The sequence below is a fragment of the Brachycentrus maculatus genome, unplaced genomic scaffold (genome assembly GCF_059751285.1).
Source record: "Brachycentrus maculatus isolate JH-2025_06_01 unplaced genomic scaffold, ASM5975128v1 h1tg000227l, whole genome shotgun sequence".
NCBI lineage: Eukaryota > Metazoa > Arthropoda > Insecta > Trichoptera > Brachycentridae > Brachycentrus > Brachycentrus maculatus.
The window spans coordinates 150,408-169,248 of record NW_028280978.1 but is presented as its reverse complement, the minus strand read 5'-3'; the positions used below and the strand labels follow the sequence as shown (position 1 = coordinate 169,248).

Here is an 18,841-nt window from a genome sequence, read left to right as displayed (position 1 = left end):
AGAATTAAAGAAAAAGTAACTTCAAGTAGTTATCAAAGATTGACACATAATTCTTTTAACAACACTGTGATGTAGTAATGCTTAATCGTGCAATATTAATAAATATATATATATTTTTTTGTAGAACAGATTATATTTATTGGACTTGTCGATATGACAATCTGCAGTTTATGGATTAAATAACAAAAACACATGGTATGAGAGAGCCTTACTGGCCAACAATGTCAAAACTGGCACCTTGATAAAAACATTAAATTTATTTTTTAGTTTACATGGCAACATTTTTTCACACAATTAATCGAAAAGAAGTTAGCTCTAATGAATAATGATTTAAATATGAAACTCGCTAACAAAAATATATTGTTCGCCGGTGATTTCTGTTTAGTAACATTTTTTTAATTATTGAGGAGATAAGTAATAATATTTTTTTTTATGAATTTAAAAAAATGTATTTTATTTAATAATAGCAAAAAGAGAATTATAAACGTATATTTTGTCTGGATTTTAAAGGCTACCAAATGATGCAAATTTCAATACAATTTATTCTACCATAAATATAGAATTGGTAGAGGTGTCAGTTAACAGATATCACTGGCGCGATGACGATATTTTCTTTTCTAATAAAGCGTTTTCTGAATAATTAGTGTCATCCTTAATATTTTTCATAAATATCACATTAGAATTATTTAAGGGTAAACGTAATCTGATTATGAATTAATTATATTTAATAAGTAGTTTTATTAGCACACATAATTAAAAACAAAAAAAAACTACTTAGAAAGGACAGGAAACACGAGTGCATACTTTTAATACATTAAAATGGCATACAAAAGTGTATTTCAATACCAAAAAGAGAAATTATTTTAAATTCTATAACCAATAATTTTGACAGTCAGAAATGGTAAATTTATAAAAATTATTAATAAAGATAATATTTGTAGTCAGTATGTGGGGTCATCACCGTGACGGATCTATTTGAAAACTAATAAAATTTAAATTCAAGGTCCCGCAATGTACCTTATTCAAGAATACATAATTCGTTCTGAATAATAAGATTTTATTTATTTTAAAATTATCATTTAAGTTGGTTACATCTAGATCCGCCTATGGTTATATAAATATAAAAATATATATATATATACACACAAGTCTTAAAACTACGCAGAGATTACTTTCTTTTTAAAACAAACAATAATTTATATTGCATATACATGCGGATTTAATAATTTATAATTAATTTTCTAATATACTGAAGACTTGAATTTAAAACAAAGAAAAATGGTAATAATAATATAATATTGTGGACAGGATATCACAGACATAAAATAAAGAAATAAAAAGTAATACATAATTAATAAAAAATACATTTCGAAAATGCTCATCATTAAGGTGGGACTGACCGGAGCATTTCGTCCTAACGTAACATTCGCGGCGTGCATCCGACTTCGGATGGAGTACTCGGAATGAGTGGCGAGCAGCTCGGCTCGCTACAGCGATACAGTCAGTACGCTGACTACGAATGCTCGCATCGTAATGTAACACGTTACGACGAAATGACTCCGGTCAGTCCCCACCTTTATTGCTTCTGTAAGCAAGCACATAAAATTGAGGTAATCTCCTTATTCGATACATTAATATATGTATATAAATTTTGGTGTTGAAACGTACACTCGTATAGTGATAATATTGCTTTATTTTGCATCAAACCTACTTATTATAATGGTAATTATTGTGACAGCACACACTAATTTAAATATAACAATATTATTTGTCATCCACATTAAAAAAACATGATACTTAATTGTGTACAATAAGTTTAGGAAAAAGGTAATCGTAATTTTTTTAAAATATAAATAATAAAAAAATTGACATTCCTTTTTTTTAAACATAACATCCACTGTGTAAAAAAAAAAATTAATGTACTTTAAATACAACCGATCTTCACTTAACATTAATCAGAGGTTCGTGAATTATTTGAGAACAGATATACAAAATATTGAGACCATAGTTTTCAGGAGAGAGGATGCATTTATAATGTTAATGATTGTGTTGCATTATCCAACTCCAGTACTCGTACTCAGTGAGAAACATTTTGATGTGAGGAACTACTTCTAATCTCTCGAGTAGTAAGATATTAATCGCATTTTAATATATTGTTTGTAACTAGTTCATCAATAGAGAGGTCAATTAAGCAGTTCGTTAATAAACCATTTTGTTTGATATAACCAGGCTGATGGGAACAAACGTAACTGTTAAGTGAAAATTAAATTAAATAAGAAAAGAGAATTAACTAAAAACATTAATATGCTGTTACCATAAACATAGAAATAAAATAGCGAAGATGCTATCACCATTGATGTTTGTATTTTGAAATTAAAGATAGAAATGTGTTATTTTGATGCAGTTAAATAAAAAATTTCTACCATTAGAAAAAATATATACACACAGATACATATAAATTAGGAGATTGCTAGTAATGAGATAAATATAGGAGCAAATGAAGCAATAAGAGGTAACATTCAAACATAAGTAGGTTTTTAAGTATTTGTAGTCTGGAACTTGTACATTTGAAAATATTGGCACTGTAAAACTCATTGCATCAATGTGCATTTAATAGCATGTCACAGTTATCAAATAATAATGTCTTCCGTACATGGATATAATGTCACGACTGAGTAGATAACAAATTGTTAGGAACATTATGTAATTTATTTAACCATACAAATAAGTATATATATTTTATTATTATGATAATACATGCATTGTACTTTGCCTTTTAAGTATGGGTAGACGGTGTAATTTTGTTTGATTTAATACAGAATTTTTTGTTGACAATACCAGTCTTGAAAAAGGGGAATTCCTAACAAATATCTAATACCTTCTTTTTCCCAGTAATTAAAGTATATAATTACTTAGTGGCACATAACTATTATTGATGGAAACTTTATTTTAAAGAATCTACAGGAGATTATAAGCAGCATGCAACAATATCATTCATAAAAAAATAGAAATTGAATTTACCCTGGAAAATAAATTAACTGAATGTAGAGAAATTAAGCAATTAATACTGGATTTCATTTCTGTATATTAAGAGTATGTGAAGACTAAGATTCATTATTTCTTTACATAAATGTTTTTTTTCAAATATTCTTATTTTATTAATTTCCCAATTGATTGCACGTTACAATCTACAAAAGTTAACAGCTTTGTCAACTTTAACTGTGATTTTATTACATCCAAATATAAATATTATTTTTCCATAAAAAAATTAGTACCATGAATTTTTTATAGGCTAAAACAATCACTTAACACTTACCTAAGTACAATACATTTAAAATATACATGCGTATAAGATGAATCCATTTCAGTCCTTAATAATTCCTTTTTACAAAATGTATATATTTTTTTCTAATGTTTAAATAGGAATGGAAGACTAAGACTATGATAATGTAATAAATTTATATAAATCGTAACAGTTTAAAATACTGGTTTTTAATCAGTGTCTTTTAAGAAGCTGAAATTAACACAAAAATCTATACAATGTGTCCTTGATCCAAAAGACCCATTCCATTATGTCTTCCTTCCTGATCACCCAATTCTATCTGCTCCTTTAGAAGTTCCAGTTCTCTAATTCCAGAAACCGTAACTTCATATTTGTGGGTAACTAATGTACGGTAAAAATGAATAGCAAATGCCAAAAATACAATTAATACTGGTATAAGAACAACGCACGCTGACCAAGCGGCTATAGGACTCAGGTCGTAAAATTTCACCCAGCACAGAATCGCAATTTCCAATAAAAATAGAAGGAGACCTAATAGGGTTGAGAATGCCCAAGCAGTTTCAATATACCAATGCAACCTCTCATGCGGAGATTCGTGTACTAGAGAGATGCTGTGTAGATTGCAAATAGCATCGATGTTTGGGAGGATACATGTACTAATCATGAGTGCTAGCATATGGACGGCAACCAGGAGGGTGGTGCAGATAGCAAAGGCAACCAGCATTCCCTGAGGCACTTTGGACTGATCATTCAACTGCACTTCAACCATGGCAACCTGAATATGTAAATAAGGAACACATTACTTTTTACACAAAAATATAAACATATCATCCAGAAATTTCGTGTAGGTACCACTTGTACCCACATGAAATTTCTAAATAAGTAAAATATATTAAAATAAAAACTTCAGTTAGTAATCCTGTATTGGTATAGATGAACCTTTCTTGGTAGGCTGTTTAAAAAAACGTACTAACCAAAGGCTTAATCAAGGAAAAATCGGTTTGATACTCAGGAAAAATGAATAGTTTGTCTCTTACATAATTGTCCTACGCATATAAATGAAATATAAGTGTATGTGCAATATTAATATTATTAGTGCCCTATGCACTTAAAACTCTCAACAGTGCATTTAGTCTCATTGCATTTGGTCACTGTGATAATGGTGACCAAATGCACCGCTGATAAAAATATATTTACCATGGCGAATCCAGAGAGCAGTGCGGAAGTTTTACTGGATGCCTTCAGCTTGGCTCTGCTGAGCTGAAGTTTCCTCCAGGACAGGTATCCCGGGGTGTGGAGTCCATCCCCGGACTGAGACATACCACCACTCTGTTCACCAGACATCAAAGATCTGTTCTATTCATTCAAATATTGTTTAATAGTGTGTACAAGAAATATTATAAATACATTTTATTAAAATTACTCTGTTTTTACGATTACAAATACACATCTTCCAATATTTTATTATTTCGGGAAAGGTATAATAACAATTTTATCGAAGGAAATGATCAAGTTTACTTATTTTTTTATCAGTTCTCACGAATGATAAGGTCAGAAAATTAATATTGCTCATAAAATAAATTAAATACTATGTGCCTTAAGTACATTTTGAGTAAAAAAAACATTACAAAAAAGTATATCATACTTTTTTGATAAGAAATACTTATATGTACCTATATAAAATGTACATATCATCTGAACAGCATTTCAAAAAATTATATTTTTCAGAGATAATTTATTATACTTAAGGCACATATGTATTATTTTATGAATAATTTTTAATGTCCACACATATTATACATATACCATACATGACATTAATAACGGAATTTGGATTTGATCATTCACTTAACTATGCCATAAATACCAGTATTTATGTAGCAATAATATGGAGGGTAAAAATGTCTTGTTTTAAATTATTTACCCTTAGCACTTAGAAACAAAATAAATATAAAAAAGTTTATTTATTTCATTTATATTTTTATCTAAAAAAAGTGTAGTGTTCATATATGAATTCTGCTATTTTTGTCATATAAATATAATGAGTGTGTTCATTTTTAGTATTTTACTTCTCTTGCTGCACACATAAGTATATACCAGTGACTGATTATTTATCGTTTTCTTGCAAAATAATCACCAAGTTTTTCATTTCAAACTGGGATATACGTATCATAAAGAGTGTCTGCACGCACAACTTTAAAGATAACTATCAAATAAATCAGCAAAAGAGCTTTCTATTATACTAATGTTGTTTTAAAATATATGAGTGGTTGATTCACATTAGTAAAAGTGCATAATTTGCTGTTTACACATGCCGATACAAAAATTGTGATTGATTCATATGTGCATTAGCACGCGTTGTAGGGTTAATTATCACTTGCCATTTTCAATTAAATGTGCCTTGCACTACCAATCACTTTTAATTTTAATTTTATTAATCTACTGGGATCTAATGAGTTGCTAAAAGTAGATACAATGATTAAAAATCTAAAATAGAAATAAAAACAATTAAAATCAATATTTTTAAAAGCAATGAAACTTAACACAAGCTAAATGAAAATTAGCACTCGAAATAACAAATCAATTTGCAAGCAGCAGAAAAAGAGGCTGGAAAGCCACATTAAAATCAAATATGTTTTTTTTTGTTGCATGGTGCATACAAAATTTACTTCTAAATAATGTGAGGTATATTATATATACCTTATCAATATGTTTTAAATAAATTAATAATTGAGTAGATAAACTAAATTGTATGTAAATAAAATATCACGTAAATTTTCCATAAACATTTGTTCAGAGAAAAAGGAAAATGAAGATTTAAAGAAACTGCATACTTTAATATTTAAATTAAGCCAAGAAACAAATCGAATTAGTAAAATCATTAGCATAACAATTCTCTTAGGCTAGGTGGTTCATAATCACTTCATTGTAATAATAATTACAATGTGAAAAAATACATTGACAAACTTGCCATACAAGAATACAACATTGTTTAAAACTGTTATATAATTAACAGTTTATAAAAGTGATTATCATAATGGAATAAATTAATGTAAAGTAATTCAGAAGTTAAAACCTTTAGAAATAGTGTTTAATTTAAAAAAATTCTACAAAAAAAACATGCAATGTGAAGAAAAACCAAGTAGGATGCAGATCTCAATTTTAAAAAATTAATAGTTTTTATAGCTTATTTATTGAGCCCATACTATAAAAAAAGTATTGGTTCAATAAATGCATGCGATACTGTTCGGTTTTCATGTTGTGATTTTTGTTGGTCAACTGTCAATTAAAAAGCAGTTAGTAATAATAGAAACTTCCGAGTAATTTAACATGTTTATCTAATGTTGACTCGCATATCAATTAAAGTTAAAAGCAGGTCAAGTTTAAATATGATTCAGGTAAAAACTAAAACAATTAAGATTTCATTGTCAACAAAAATCAAAACAGACAAACAAGGCAATTCCTATCTAATTACTACATCAATCATTAATTGACAAAAATTGCGATGCGATACCATCTAGTGATTTGAAGAATTTGACACTTGAAAAGGGGGTCTCTATTTTATGTGCTCATTAATATCAGAAAGCACACGGGAATATGTTATTATTGGTATGTGGTATTTGTATCATGTCCTACCGGTAGATACTTGCAGGAAGAAGTGTGAGAGTGCCAGACACCTGTTACCAGTGACTAGATCAGAGCATAAGACAGCCAGGCTGCAACCTTGAATTGATGAAAAAAAGAAAATGAAAACTACTTGATGGGGAAATACTGATAAAAATATGCTTTATAATACAGATCGGAATTTACAGTACCTAGTAAAATCAGTGCCAAAGCACGCTGTAAAATAAATGACTAGAAAATCATATAAGAACATAAAAATACTGTTTGTAATTTAGATAATTTGATTTGGTACGAAATACTTATAATTAAAACTCAACAAAGAAATTACCGTAGAACAAGGCTATTTGAACTTTGATGTGTTACTTGAGCCCAGTACAAAAAAATAAATAAATCTGTATTTGGTCTACAATAATGAACGTATCTACATGATTCATTGTTTCCCTGACAGTTGACACTTATCGTCACGAAACTTCGATACCACCATCTAAATATTTTTTTTGTACTAGGCTCAAGTAACACATCAAAGTTCAAGTAGCCCCGTTTTACGGTACTTTTTGTTGAAAATTGATAGGAAAGATTAAAAAAAAAAGATGTAATAAATTTAATAAAAAAAAGTATTTATGACTTGGTACTGAAAAATCCGGACCCAACTGATAATCACCAAACTACTAAAAAACCGTAAGGCTAACTAATAGTTCTTAGTGCTATGCTCTGGATAGTATTAAAAGCTAGAAGTTTTTTTTCTTTAAAGAACATAAATTAGCTTCAATAGTTTAAATATATATAATTTTGATCTAATTGAGACAGGCTTACCACCTACATTCCACCTAGTCAATAATAATCTTTATGATGAGTTGACCATCACAAAAAACATTTGAAATCAAAAATGCGTTATGATTTTTTTTTAAATAAGAATAATATTAAATTAAACTCAAGAAAAATTAAAAAGTAATATATTAACGGCCTAGAGCGTTTCGTTTCGGGTTTGTGAGGGAGTTTAAATTTCCTACTATGGTGTCAAAATATCTCATTACCATATAAAATATGCACTATTCTCCACATATCTATGACATTAGTGACTACAGTTTTCAATGTTTAAAGAAAATAATTAAAAGTTTTGAGGTCTCATTTAAATTTATACATCATCAATACACAAATTTGATTGAATTATGACAGAATGAACTCATTCACTGTAGGTATTATTCTCAAAATATCGCCTGAACCATAAAAATTGCTTTTAAAACAAACATTGTCCTTAAGTATTTCAGTATTGAAAAAGCACTTTAAATCAAAAATACTTGCTTATAAATATAATAAAAATATATTTATCACATTTGTAAGAAAACATTTTGCAAACAGTTTGAATACGCTTATAAATAGTAAAAAATACTTAAGAAAAAGCCCTCTTGTAAAGAAACACAGTCAATGAAAGAAGATTCAATATAAACGTTGCCAAAACATTGAAAACCGGAGTTCAGTTCAAAATACAATAATAATGGTTTCGTTATTGTTGAGGTAAAAAAACAAGCTATGCGTAATTTCATTTAATTTTAATATATTTAAGAAAGAAACTAAATATGCACAATTCTCAGTATATAAACCGTTATATTCGGGCTTTTAATACTTGAAAAAAACTGCATGACCGAAAGGCTGATAACATCAATATCTAATAAACTCATGCGTGATTTTAATGCAAAAGCAAATTAGAAAAGGGCATTCATATTTTGTGGCAAGCATGACATCTTTAAAAAGTCCATATTTGCAAACCTGTTAAGCTATAGTTGTACTTATTAAATAACTTCGATATTACCTTATAATTTTTCAATCGCCCAAATTTGTCAACTTCTGGAGCTTTGTTTACACGAATCGAATTAAATCCCGCTGTACTAGCTGACCACACAGACATTACTGAGGGATATATAATCTTGGTAAAACAATAGGAAATAAGTTTTCAATCTGAATTTTATAATTACGCAATATATTGTTTCAGTACGCCTGCACAAAAAGCATGCTTACAAAAAATAAAACAACGCAAATATTGTTCATACCAAAAAATAAAAACACTCGTGTCCTTCTATGTCATTTTTTATATGTCAAAATTGTCAGTAAAGAAGATATATTTTCCTAATATCTATGAATAAGTATGTCTATGTAAATATGCTATTTGGAGGGTACTTACTCAGAAGAACTATGATTCGGAAGGTTATCCCACATTCCTAGTCAATTTTTATTTTGGAACTGAATATTAAATATTCACCAGATGTAATAAAATACAGTATTAAAAAATATCTTCAAATGTTATTAAAGCTTTGAATTTTAAACAAAGACCTTTAAAAGTAGTTGGATGGCAGAGAGGAGGGGAAGTGAAAACAAATATATACTGTAAAGCCCCAAAAAATTATTGTAAATCTCAGGTCAGCTCTCTTGACAAAGTTACATTTTTAATTTATTATTATTAAGCCTATTTTTATTTTCCAAATAAAATGATCGTTTTCATCTCTTTTTTCCTTTTTTCAACTTCCTACCTTTAAAAAATTGTATTTCTGAAGCTTATCTAAACAAATCAAGATATATATGTTCTATTAATAATCATGTTTGAATCATTTTAAATTTAAAACTGATTGTATTTTATTGTCTTTAAGTATGACTGATTTATTTGCATTTTCGTAAAACTGGTTAACTAAATAATTTCATAACTACATATTTGTTTTTACTTCCCCCTCCTCTCTACCATCTCGCTACTTTTAAAGATCTCAAATTGAAATTCAGCTGTAATAAAAGTTTTTGTATATTTTTTATAAGTGTATTTTATTACCATTTCCATATTCCAGTCAATATTCAGTATTCGGTTTCTAAATAGAAACTAACAGTACGAAGGTAATGATAAAAGCACATGCTTCTTAAAATAACAACTTGGATGAATAATAAAGACTCTTAGATGAATAAAGAGTTAATGAAAAATTTAACCTAATATTATCTTATCATTATATATCCTTACACCACCATAATTCCCTCGACCGATCAATGAACTTTTTGAGTAACGAAATGCAACTTATTATACATTTATATTGTCTTCGGTCACAATGAGAGTCTATGGTCACTTTTTGACACATGGTTAATTAATTAGTAATCTGTGGTTAAATGTTTGTCCGGGTTATTTCGGCATTTCGGGTTTCTCGAATGGAGATTGGAGGATTTATTGCACTTTTATGTGACTAATGCGAAGTGAAAGAAAATAAATGAATATTCAAACATTTCAGCAAGTAATCTAGAATTCAGAATATTGTTTAAAGTAACTGAAAATGGGGTTTAGAATAGTTGTTCGCATGACAAAGTTTTTTACAGATGAAAGATCATTTAGTTACGTTTATATCAACGAGACTTTAAAGACGATACGTCATCTGGAGTCTTATTTGGTAGAAATGTTTAATTTAAAAGGATCGTTCTGCCTTATGAACGATAATTTCCTCCTTCCAAGTTGCGAGAATATACAAATCATACAAGCAGATGAAATGATAACGTAAGTGTTCTCGGTTATTAAATTATTACCCGTGATTTTCTCTTACAATTATGTATGACAGTTTATTTCTCGTGTTTTAGTGTTAATCCTGTACAAACATGCTTTAGTTTTATTGATAAAACATCCTCTTTGGCTTCTCTGATTTTGAATAAATCTCCTGAAGAAGTTGTTGAAAACGTTGAAAAAGAAACTAAAAAGAAGAAACGAAAGAAAAACAAAGAATTATTGTTAGATTTTGATATCGAAGAAAAGTCTTTAAACAAGGAAAATGTGTCTGTGAATTGTTCACCCGAGAGGCAAATTAAAACAAAAATTATAGATAAACCCGAGGTTTTTACAGCTATCAAAAATATTGAAGAGTATCACTCTAATCTTATTAAAATGAATGAAGAGGACGAGGTGGAAGCAATGAAATCAAAAGCCTTGTCTGCCCTGAAAGACTTTTTTCCGAACAATATAAATGGAGTTAGCGATGGACGGATTAAGAAGCGAAAACGGATCAGAATAAGAAAAAGTAAAAAAAGTAATCAAGTGGAATATTTGCAATCAGATAGTGAATCCACAATAACTCAAAACAACAAGTCCTTAGTATTATCCAACGGAAAACTTAATTCTCACATCAGGTAATTGCTTACTTTATATCATATTTATAAATTATATTTTTTATTTTTACTCTTTTCTGTTAAAAATATGCAATTTATATATGGTGCTTTTTGACATCTCATCAAAGATGAAGAAGAATATGGAAGTCTGGGCATTTACGGGGCTGACGACCATCATAGGCTGGTTTAAGTGATCACTTTACAGAATTTGAGTAGTGTGGTTGTTAATAATGGGTAAATTGGTAAATGTTACACGTTTGTAAAGTGATCACTTAAAACAGCCTATTCCAGACTTCCATATTCTTCTTCATATTTGATGAGATGTCAAAAAATAATATGAAAATAACTCTTGTAATTGGAGATAATCCAGATTTTGTGAACAAGTATTTGGAGACATTCAAAATGTTGTTAATATATAGTGTATTTTTTCTTTATGTCCCTACAATGTTTTCTTCAAGAAATTCCTTAGATATCAGCAGTAGTTTGTCCAACATTCAAAAGTTTTTGCGAGTGTTGTTATGCAACCTTGAGTGCCCTAACTATTGGTGTAATTTACCTTTTTCTCTTAATTAATAGTACCTACTATTCTTCTCTTCTAAATCGATCACCCCTCTGAGCTATTTCGCATATGACATCTTCCCTTTAAATATATTCCATTCTTGGTCCAAGAAACTGGAATGCAGAATTGATCGCGTTGCCTACATATTAAATTATGCCTCGCCTGATTATTAGCAATTAAGTTATCACCGTGTCAATATGATGAGGTGCTCTATGCACATTTAGGTAAGGATAGAATAAGAAGAATACTGGAAATTGTTATAATTTTTTTTACTGATTTAACAGGTTTATACCAGCTCCTGAAAAACCTATTGCAATTCTACAAAATGAGATTGTCACCAAGAAAAGTGATAAAAAACCAAGAATTGTACGTGCTATACAACCTGAAATGATTAAATCATTGATTTCTTCATCCAATTCTTCCGTAGAGAGTGGTGAATTCAATGGTTTTAAGGAGACTATAAATGGTGATAATAATCCATCATATTTGAACAAGAGTATTGCATGTCCCGAAAAATCCGCTCATGCAGATCAAAAGATCAGAAACCAAAATGAAGATGATGGCATCTTTCTAACGGATGTTTTGACCCGATTAGAAAGTTATCCAGTACTATGTAAAATGTCCTTCAAACCCAATGACGTCACCATTTTCAAGGTATGTAATAAAAATGTCTTGGGCATAAAATAATTCTACCCCTAACGGACCAATCCAGTGGTTACAAAAATCTTATTACTCTGGCTCTCTATGGAGTTAGTTATGGTTTATTGGCAAGATGTTATGATTAGGATGCAGACTTCTTCTCCGTCTTAATCCTCATTGCTGAGGGCTGTGACCCTTGCAGAAGCAATGACTCTTCTCCGGTTATCCCTTGACTGCGCTGCACGTAGTGCTCCAACCACTGAGGTGCCTGCTGCTGCCTTAATTTGATCGGTCCATCGTGTGGGGAATCTTCCTCTCCCTGTCTTTCCCTCCAGGCTACCGATCACAACTAGTCGTTCCAGGCTATCCTCGTTGCCACGCGCAACGTGTCCAAAGAACTGGAGAATCCGTCGGGTACAGATATTGGCCAGAGTCAAGCCATCCAAGCGTAGTTCCTGGCGAATGGACTCATTGGTGCGTCTAGCTGTCCAAGGATGCAGACAGGCCGTAGCAAAACCATGTTTGCCTGTTATGTTAGGCAAATGTTATATTAAGGCAGTTATATAATATTATGCTTAATTCCAAAACCATTTTAGTCAGAATTTTACTTTTAAAATAAATATTTAACAGTTTCCGATCGGAAAAATTCAATAAACAAATACATTTTGGGTCTTGTCCTCAGGAGTAGCCTGGCTCTTCCTTGAAAGTAGTAAGTATAATTGACGATTGCTGAGACCAACCATGCACAATGCAGGCCATATTGTAATGTAATTTGAGCAATCTTCAATAATGTGGAATTATTATAGATTCACAGAAATGTTTCATAACCATTTATCTAATCAATAATATACTTACTATTTATTAGACTTGGTGAAGACATTCTTAAATCTTCGAAATTCAGTAACCTTGGTTTGAAATGTTGCGTTTTGCAATCAAAACAAGAAACAAATAAAAAATTACATGATTTAATATACTTTTGTGTATAAAAAAAAAAGTTTCAAAAACACATGTGTTTTAAGCACCTTTTTGGCCTTTGTTCTTCTTTCAAATTTATTGTCTATTACTCGCAAAATATATGTAATTGTAGCTACAGATGAAATGTTATTTTTGAGTCCCCTGTAGTCAAATATCTATATTTTTTTTCTGTGAAGCCTGACAAATATTTGGCTCTTTTCCTTACCCTTGATTCCTGCCACAATTTTTGCCACGAGGTGTCCACACCCTAGTAATGATCTATGTCAAATTTGGGATTTATTACTGGCTTAATTGTTTTATATTTCAATAAAATGTATATGTTTATATTCAAATTTTATGTTAAATTATTTTCAGATGTTGAAAATGCAGGAGGATTATACGCCTATCATCTCTAATTATATATTAGGGAAAGTTATAAATTGTGACAATGAAACAAAATCATTAAAATTGTCAATATTAGGTAAGTTTGTTACTTAAATCCCAAAAAGTAGTTTCTCATTATTATATAATAAATATGTATATACATATTTAAATTATACCAAAACGTCAAAAAATCTTGACCTTTTCTGATATTTCAGCACTTCAGTTTGACACCCAGCCCAATTTAATGATTATGCTGATGTTTATTTAAAAAATCTGAAATAAGATGCTTTTAAAAGATAATTTATAATGTATTAAAATAATAATAAATTGATAATGTATTTAAAAATGATTAATAAAAAAAATTAAATTATTAATTAATGTGAATAATTAATTTTTTCTTTTGAAGATGGTCGAGAGGAGTGTATGGAGCCATCCGGGAAATTCCAATTAGAACAAGACAGTTTGGAAAGTGATCCTGTCATTCCCGATTGTATCGAACTATCTTGGGATCAGTTACTCGAACCTCGAATTATTTATAAATAAATAAATATGTATTCCTTAATAACATTTTTGCTTCAAAATGATTTAAATTAAAGGATTTTTCATGACTAAAATATATCTGATAATTTGTTACGTATTTTGTATTACAATAAAGATTATGTTTATTCCAATATTGTACTTTTATTTAAAATATTTTATTGATTATTATTAGTGCTCTGGAAAAATAAGTAAAAAAAAAAAAAAATCATATGTTATTTATTGTTTCGGCATTCACTTTGTGGTATGACATGATTAAATTATAAATAAAACACTGGTTTTCACCACTTGAGTATTATACTTTAACGACTAGTTTCGAAAGCTACAGATGCTATCTACGGGTTAGAATATGAATTTTTTTATTTATTATTGGTTTATATTGAAACCCATAAATGGAAGCTAAACTAAAAACTGGTTGCAAGCAGCAACCGATATTTCCAGCAGTGGAGGACAGAGGGCTCATGAAGAAGAAGATGGAAGCATCTGTAGCTTCAGAAACTATTTGTTAAAATATAATACTCAATTGGTAAAAAACAAGTGTTTTATTTATAATTTATTTATAATTTTTCATATAAATCTTTAATTACTTTTCTTTAATTTTTTCATATCCTGGCATACATGGTCCATAATAATTTTGTATCTTAAATGACAGAAATGCTTCGCAAATATTATTATTATCAGCTAAACATAATATAATCCTTTCCCTCTAGTAAATTTAATGATTTCAAATTTTTTTCAAATTCATCATCGGTTAAATCCTGTAAAAGAACAAATATTATATGATTTGTCCATAAGAAAGATATAAAAATAATTGCGAATAACATTATACAAACCAATTTCATACATATGACAAGAGGAGGCTTTGCATCTTTGAAATGTATGATTGGAATTTTACAAATAACTTTTCTCCTAGTCGGGCAGTACGTCTCATAAAATGTTCCAATTTTGTTAGGATCAACATCGCACAATGCTTTGACAAGTGATTTATGCTGATCATTTAATGATTTGACAAACTTTCTTCCTTGTTTCCCCGCATTCCAAATCGTAAATCCATTTGCACAATGCGTCATATAATTTCGAATGAACTGTTCAAAACGTAAATTCCATATTGTGGCACTGAAAAACCATGGTGTAAGAAATATGAAAAACAATTGTTCTAAGCCGGAATTTTTTTTTTGAAACATACCTAGATATAGAGAAGGTAGTTGAGTCCAGGTGATATGTATATATAAGCAAATATTCATCAACCCGATAAACTGTACCTCCTTTATTAATGTGCTCATAAAAAAATATGAGATCTTCCGGGGTTCCTTTATTTTCCTCAGAAAATCCTCCAATCCTTAAAGTTATTTAAAATAAATGTATATTTTTAATATAGTAAAGTGCAATGTGGAACATTTTTGATAATCTTCGTCATGCAAATCTCCGCATTGATACATTTATGTAGCATACACTGCTAAAAAAAATCTTTAGGGTAAAATACTTTTTATAATGTTACGAGTCAAGTGCTTACCTCTTAAAAACATCTCGATGAAAAAACCATGTAGGCATTATAACCGTTGGTCCATGAGAAGTGTAGACTTGAATATTTAGTTGATTTTGTGTGAGATTATTAGCCCAATTCGTAAATCTTTCGGTAGAATGAGGAGGATACCTTGTGAATTTTGAGCCGATGATCTAAATAAAATAAGTTTCAAGTTTTTATTTGAAATGATTTTCGAATTATGTCAAGATGTCATTGAAGACTCACAGTATTTGTCCTTGTTTTTGATGCCATATATTGTTGGTAAATTCTTTCTGGAAGCATTATGTCATCTACATCTTGAAAGCACAAAAATTGTCCACAGCTAGCGCCTACTGCTGCATTCTTAGCATACCCGACTGAAATTTTTTGATGAGTTATCCAAAATTGACCTAATTTCATATACTTTGAGTGATATGACACATCTCGGATATCAGATTAGAGGTTTTGGATTTGATTTTCTATTATCAAAACTTCCAGCAAATGAAATAAAAAAAACTTTTTTAGGTAAAAACGAAATATCATTTGATGCGATGGTTTTAATTCTATTGATATTTTCTAATAGATCTTAAAATTATTATTTCTCACAGGTTAAATTACTTTCATTATAATATGAGTAAATAAATTTTAAAAGAAGTTCTAGCGATGGCAAAACTTATTTTATAAAATACCACCTACCACCTTTGGGACCTTCTGACGAGTTAACAGTTAATGTAAATAAAATTCCTTTGTGCTCTATTTTAGGTTTCCAACTTTTTAAAATTTCATTTGTGTTGTCAGTAGAAGCGTCATTGAAGATCGAAATTTCCAATTTTAGTTCTTTTTCCAAGGCAGATTGTAATAAAATTGCATTAAGGCAGTTATTTAACCATTTCTCTCCATTAAAGACAGGCAATATGATAGACTGTAAAATATGAAACTGATATTAGAGTATAATATTATACACATAAGCAGGTAATTGAAAAAGAAAATGGGATTTAATCATTAACACTCACGACGTCAATTTGAAATGAATTTTCATAAGACGAGTCTTGTGTCATATTGGAACTGTCCATTTTAAAGGTTTAAAAAATATATATAATTATATATATTTTTTAATTATTTATAATTATTTTTTAAATTTACTAAAAACATGCTTCCCGCAATATTCAAAACACCACCCGATGAAAGCGAATGTCAAATTTGACAGTTGACAGCGCTGTTAATATTCGCTGCGTTCCATTATAAATAGCGATTGTTGGATGATCAGACAGTGATCGATCTTATGCTTGCTAAGTTTTTATGTATGAGATTTTCTGTTTGAGCGAATCTGGCAGGTGTGTATACTACAACTAGAATAATTATCAAAATTTTAACCTTACTTATTCATCATTCTTATTTTATACAAGGATTTTTGTTACTTCTAGCTAAAAAAAAGTTTTTTTTGAAATCTGTATTGGGAACAGGCTGGATAATCTCATGTTGGCCAATCAGGAAGTTCTCAGCATTTATTCGTTGCTGGGAGGAAACTACGTAAAACTCCTCAGGAGAACCTGGAATGTTTACTGTCGTTAACAGACCTTCCTTTCTACTCGGGAGTATTTTGTGTCCTAGCTTGGTTTTTGATACCAATGTCCTTCACTATTTTTATCATATATGATACCACCTCTAGTGACAGTTCCTTATGAACTATCACGGATCCGATATCGGATAATGGATAGGTCTTCACCATAGTTCCTGGAACGCGCCATATACCTTACATTTATATTTTATTCTTTTCCACGGGAATAGGGATCGAATGTGTAATAAAAGACTTTGTTATTGTATATATATAAGTGTATATAACAGGGAAAATAAAAAATGCGGATTCTATAAGGTTTATTATTACTATCTTTAAACGTTAAATTTACAATAATTTATTGACATAGTAATCTTTTATAAATTCAGTTACTAAACATACATAATTAAATACGTACTTTTATTTTTGAATATTAAAGTTTTTCGTAGCTATTACTTTATATTAAAAATATTTTTGTTTGAAAATGAGATAAGTATATAAATAAATACTTTATGATATAAAATTTATAATAAACGTTAAAATATTTATCACAGATAAAAATAATATTAAGAACAAAACGATTTTTATAAATTTACAGAAATTAAGGAAAATGATCAAATGCTAGATTTTTCGGGCTCAAAAAAATCTCAGCATTTTATTCACAATTATTATTTTTCTACGTACAGTTGATTTTATATTAAGAGTTTTTGCCCAAATTTATCAACTGATTTTTTACTTAAAAATTTCAATAAATAATATGTTTTATGCCTATAATAATATTATAGGCATAAAACATAAAATGTAGTTTTCAATAATTTTATATTACAAATACTATAAAACAAACAAAATATGTTGGGGAATAATTTATCACCATAACATAAACTTTTTTTATCATACCAAAATATGTACTCGAAGTACGTAATCATGTAACGAATACTTTGCAACTATTCAAAAATATATTTTTGCAACTAACTGTGGCATTAATTTGAATCAGATGATATAATTTCAAAGTTATATTCTTCATATACATTCTCAAAGAATATATACCTTATGGATAGTATTTAAATATAGTTTGCAAAAGTAGTTACATACCACATAATTAATGAAACGTGACAAAAATGATAACCTATTTCACAGCTATGTATACTTTATACTGAGAGAGAAATGTTTGTAAACAAATATTTGCGGGGTTTAATATCAAACCCACTAATATTAAGACCCCAAAATTGTTCACATCCATAGTGTAATGGTTAGCATATTTGGCTACCATGCTGGAGGTCCCATCCCGGGTTCGATTTCCAATGGGTAGAAATAAATAGTTGATAGTTAGTTAGGAGTTGTTTTTTCACTCTAATGTTTATTCTTTCTGAAGCGCAAGACTGGTCGCTCCCCTTCATATAATAAACGATGTAATTAACATTGCATCAATTTTATGCGGTGCTCTACTCATTGGGTGCAGATAAAAGCCAGGAGCAGTGATAGTAACATCAATCTATAATTGAACATTAAAACGGGCAATAATAATCTTTATATAAACTGCATTTAATGGTAATTTTTGTCCATTTCAATTTCAATTTATAGGTTGCTTTGGAATTAAAATATGACGCTTAATAAAGCCTCGCATTTCAATTACACAGTTACACTTATAATAATTAATATGTGAGTAAGTAATAAGAATTC

General features: G+C 29.3%; 3 protein-coding genes across 12 annotated transcripts; 1 reads left to right on the top strand and 2 right to left on the bottom strand.

Moving 5' to 3' along the window:
* Positions 1–444: 444 nt before the first annotated feature.
* On the bottom strand, positions 445–9,014 carry Orai (calcium release-activated calcium channel protein orai). Of its 8 annotated transcripts, none has more exons than XM_088264448.1 (4): positions 8,718–9,014; positions 6,920–7,006; positions 4,481–4,639; positions 445–4,058 (listed from the first exon to the last, which is right to left on the bottom strand). In XM_088264448.1, exons 3-4 carry the CDS (start codon positions 4,625–4,627, stop codon positions 3,534–3,536), a joined length of 672 nt encoding a protein of 223 aa, XP_088120574.1. In that variant the 5' UTR covers positions 4,628–4,639; positions 6,920–7,006; positions 8,718–9,014; the 3' UTR covers positions 445–3,533. The 8 variants fall into 8 exon arrangements, with proteins under 8 accessions (XP_088120574.1, XP_088120575.1, XP_088120578.1 ...); XM_088264449.1 differs by having other exon boundaries at positions 4,481–4,634; XM_088264452.1 differs by having other exon boundaries at positions 4,481–4,612.
* Positions 9,015–10,032: 1,018 nt separating this feature from the next.
* On the top strand, positions 10,033–14,236 carry coil (coilin). Its single transcript, XM_088264442.1, has 5 exons — positions 10,033–10,427; positions 10,508–11,050; positions 11,873–12,242; positions 13,557–13,662; positions 13,972–14,236. The coding sequence occupies exons 1-5, from the start codon at positions 10,210–10,212 to the stop codon at positions 14,106–14,108; spliced, it is 1,374 nt and encodes a 457-aa protein (XP_088120568.1). The 5' UTR covers positions 10,033–10,209; the 3' UTR covers positions 14,109–14,236.
* Positions 14,237–14,305: 69 nt separating this feature from the next.
* On the bottom strand, positions 14,306–16,812 carry LOC148306734 (queuosine-tRNA galactosyltransferase-like). 3 transcript variants are annotated; one of them, XM_088264443.1, is made up of 7 exons: positions 16,620–16,812; positions 16,303–16,543; positions 15,853–15,983; positions 15,616–15,779; positions 15,289–15,441; positions 14,936–15,218; positions 14,306–14,860 (listed from the first exon to the last, which is right to left on the bottom strand). In XM_088264443.1, exons 1-7 carry the CDS (start codon positions 16,677–16,679, stop codon positions 14,780–14,782), a joined length of 1,113 nt encoding a protein of 370 aa, XP_088120569.1. In that variant the 5' UTR covers positions 16,680–16,812; the 3' UTR covers positions 14,306–14,779. The 3 variants fall into 3 exon arrangements, with proteins under 3 accessions (XP_088120569.1, XP_088120570.1, XP_088120571.1); XM_088264444.1 differs by having other exon boundaries at positions 16,303–16,528; XM_088264445.1 differs by lacking the exon at positions 15,289–15,441.
* Positions 16,813–18,841: the final 2,029 nt, after the last annotated feature.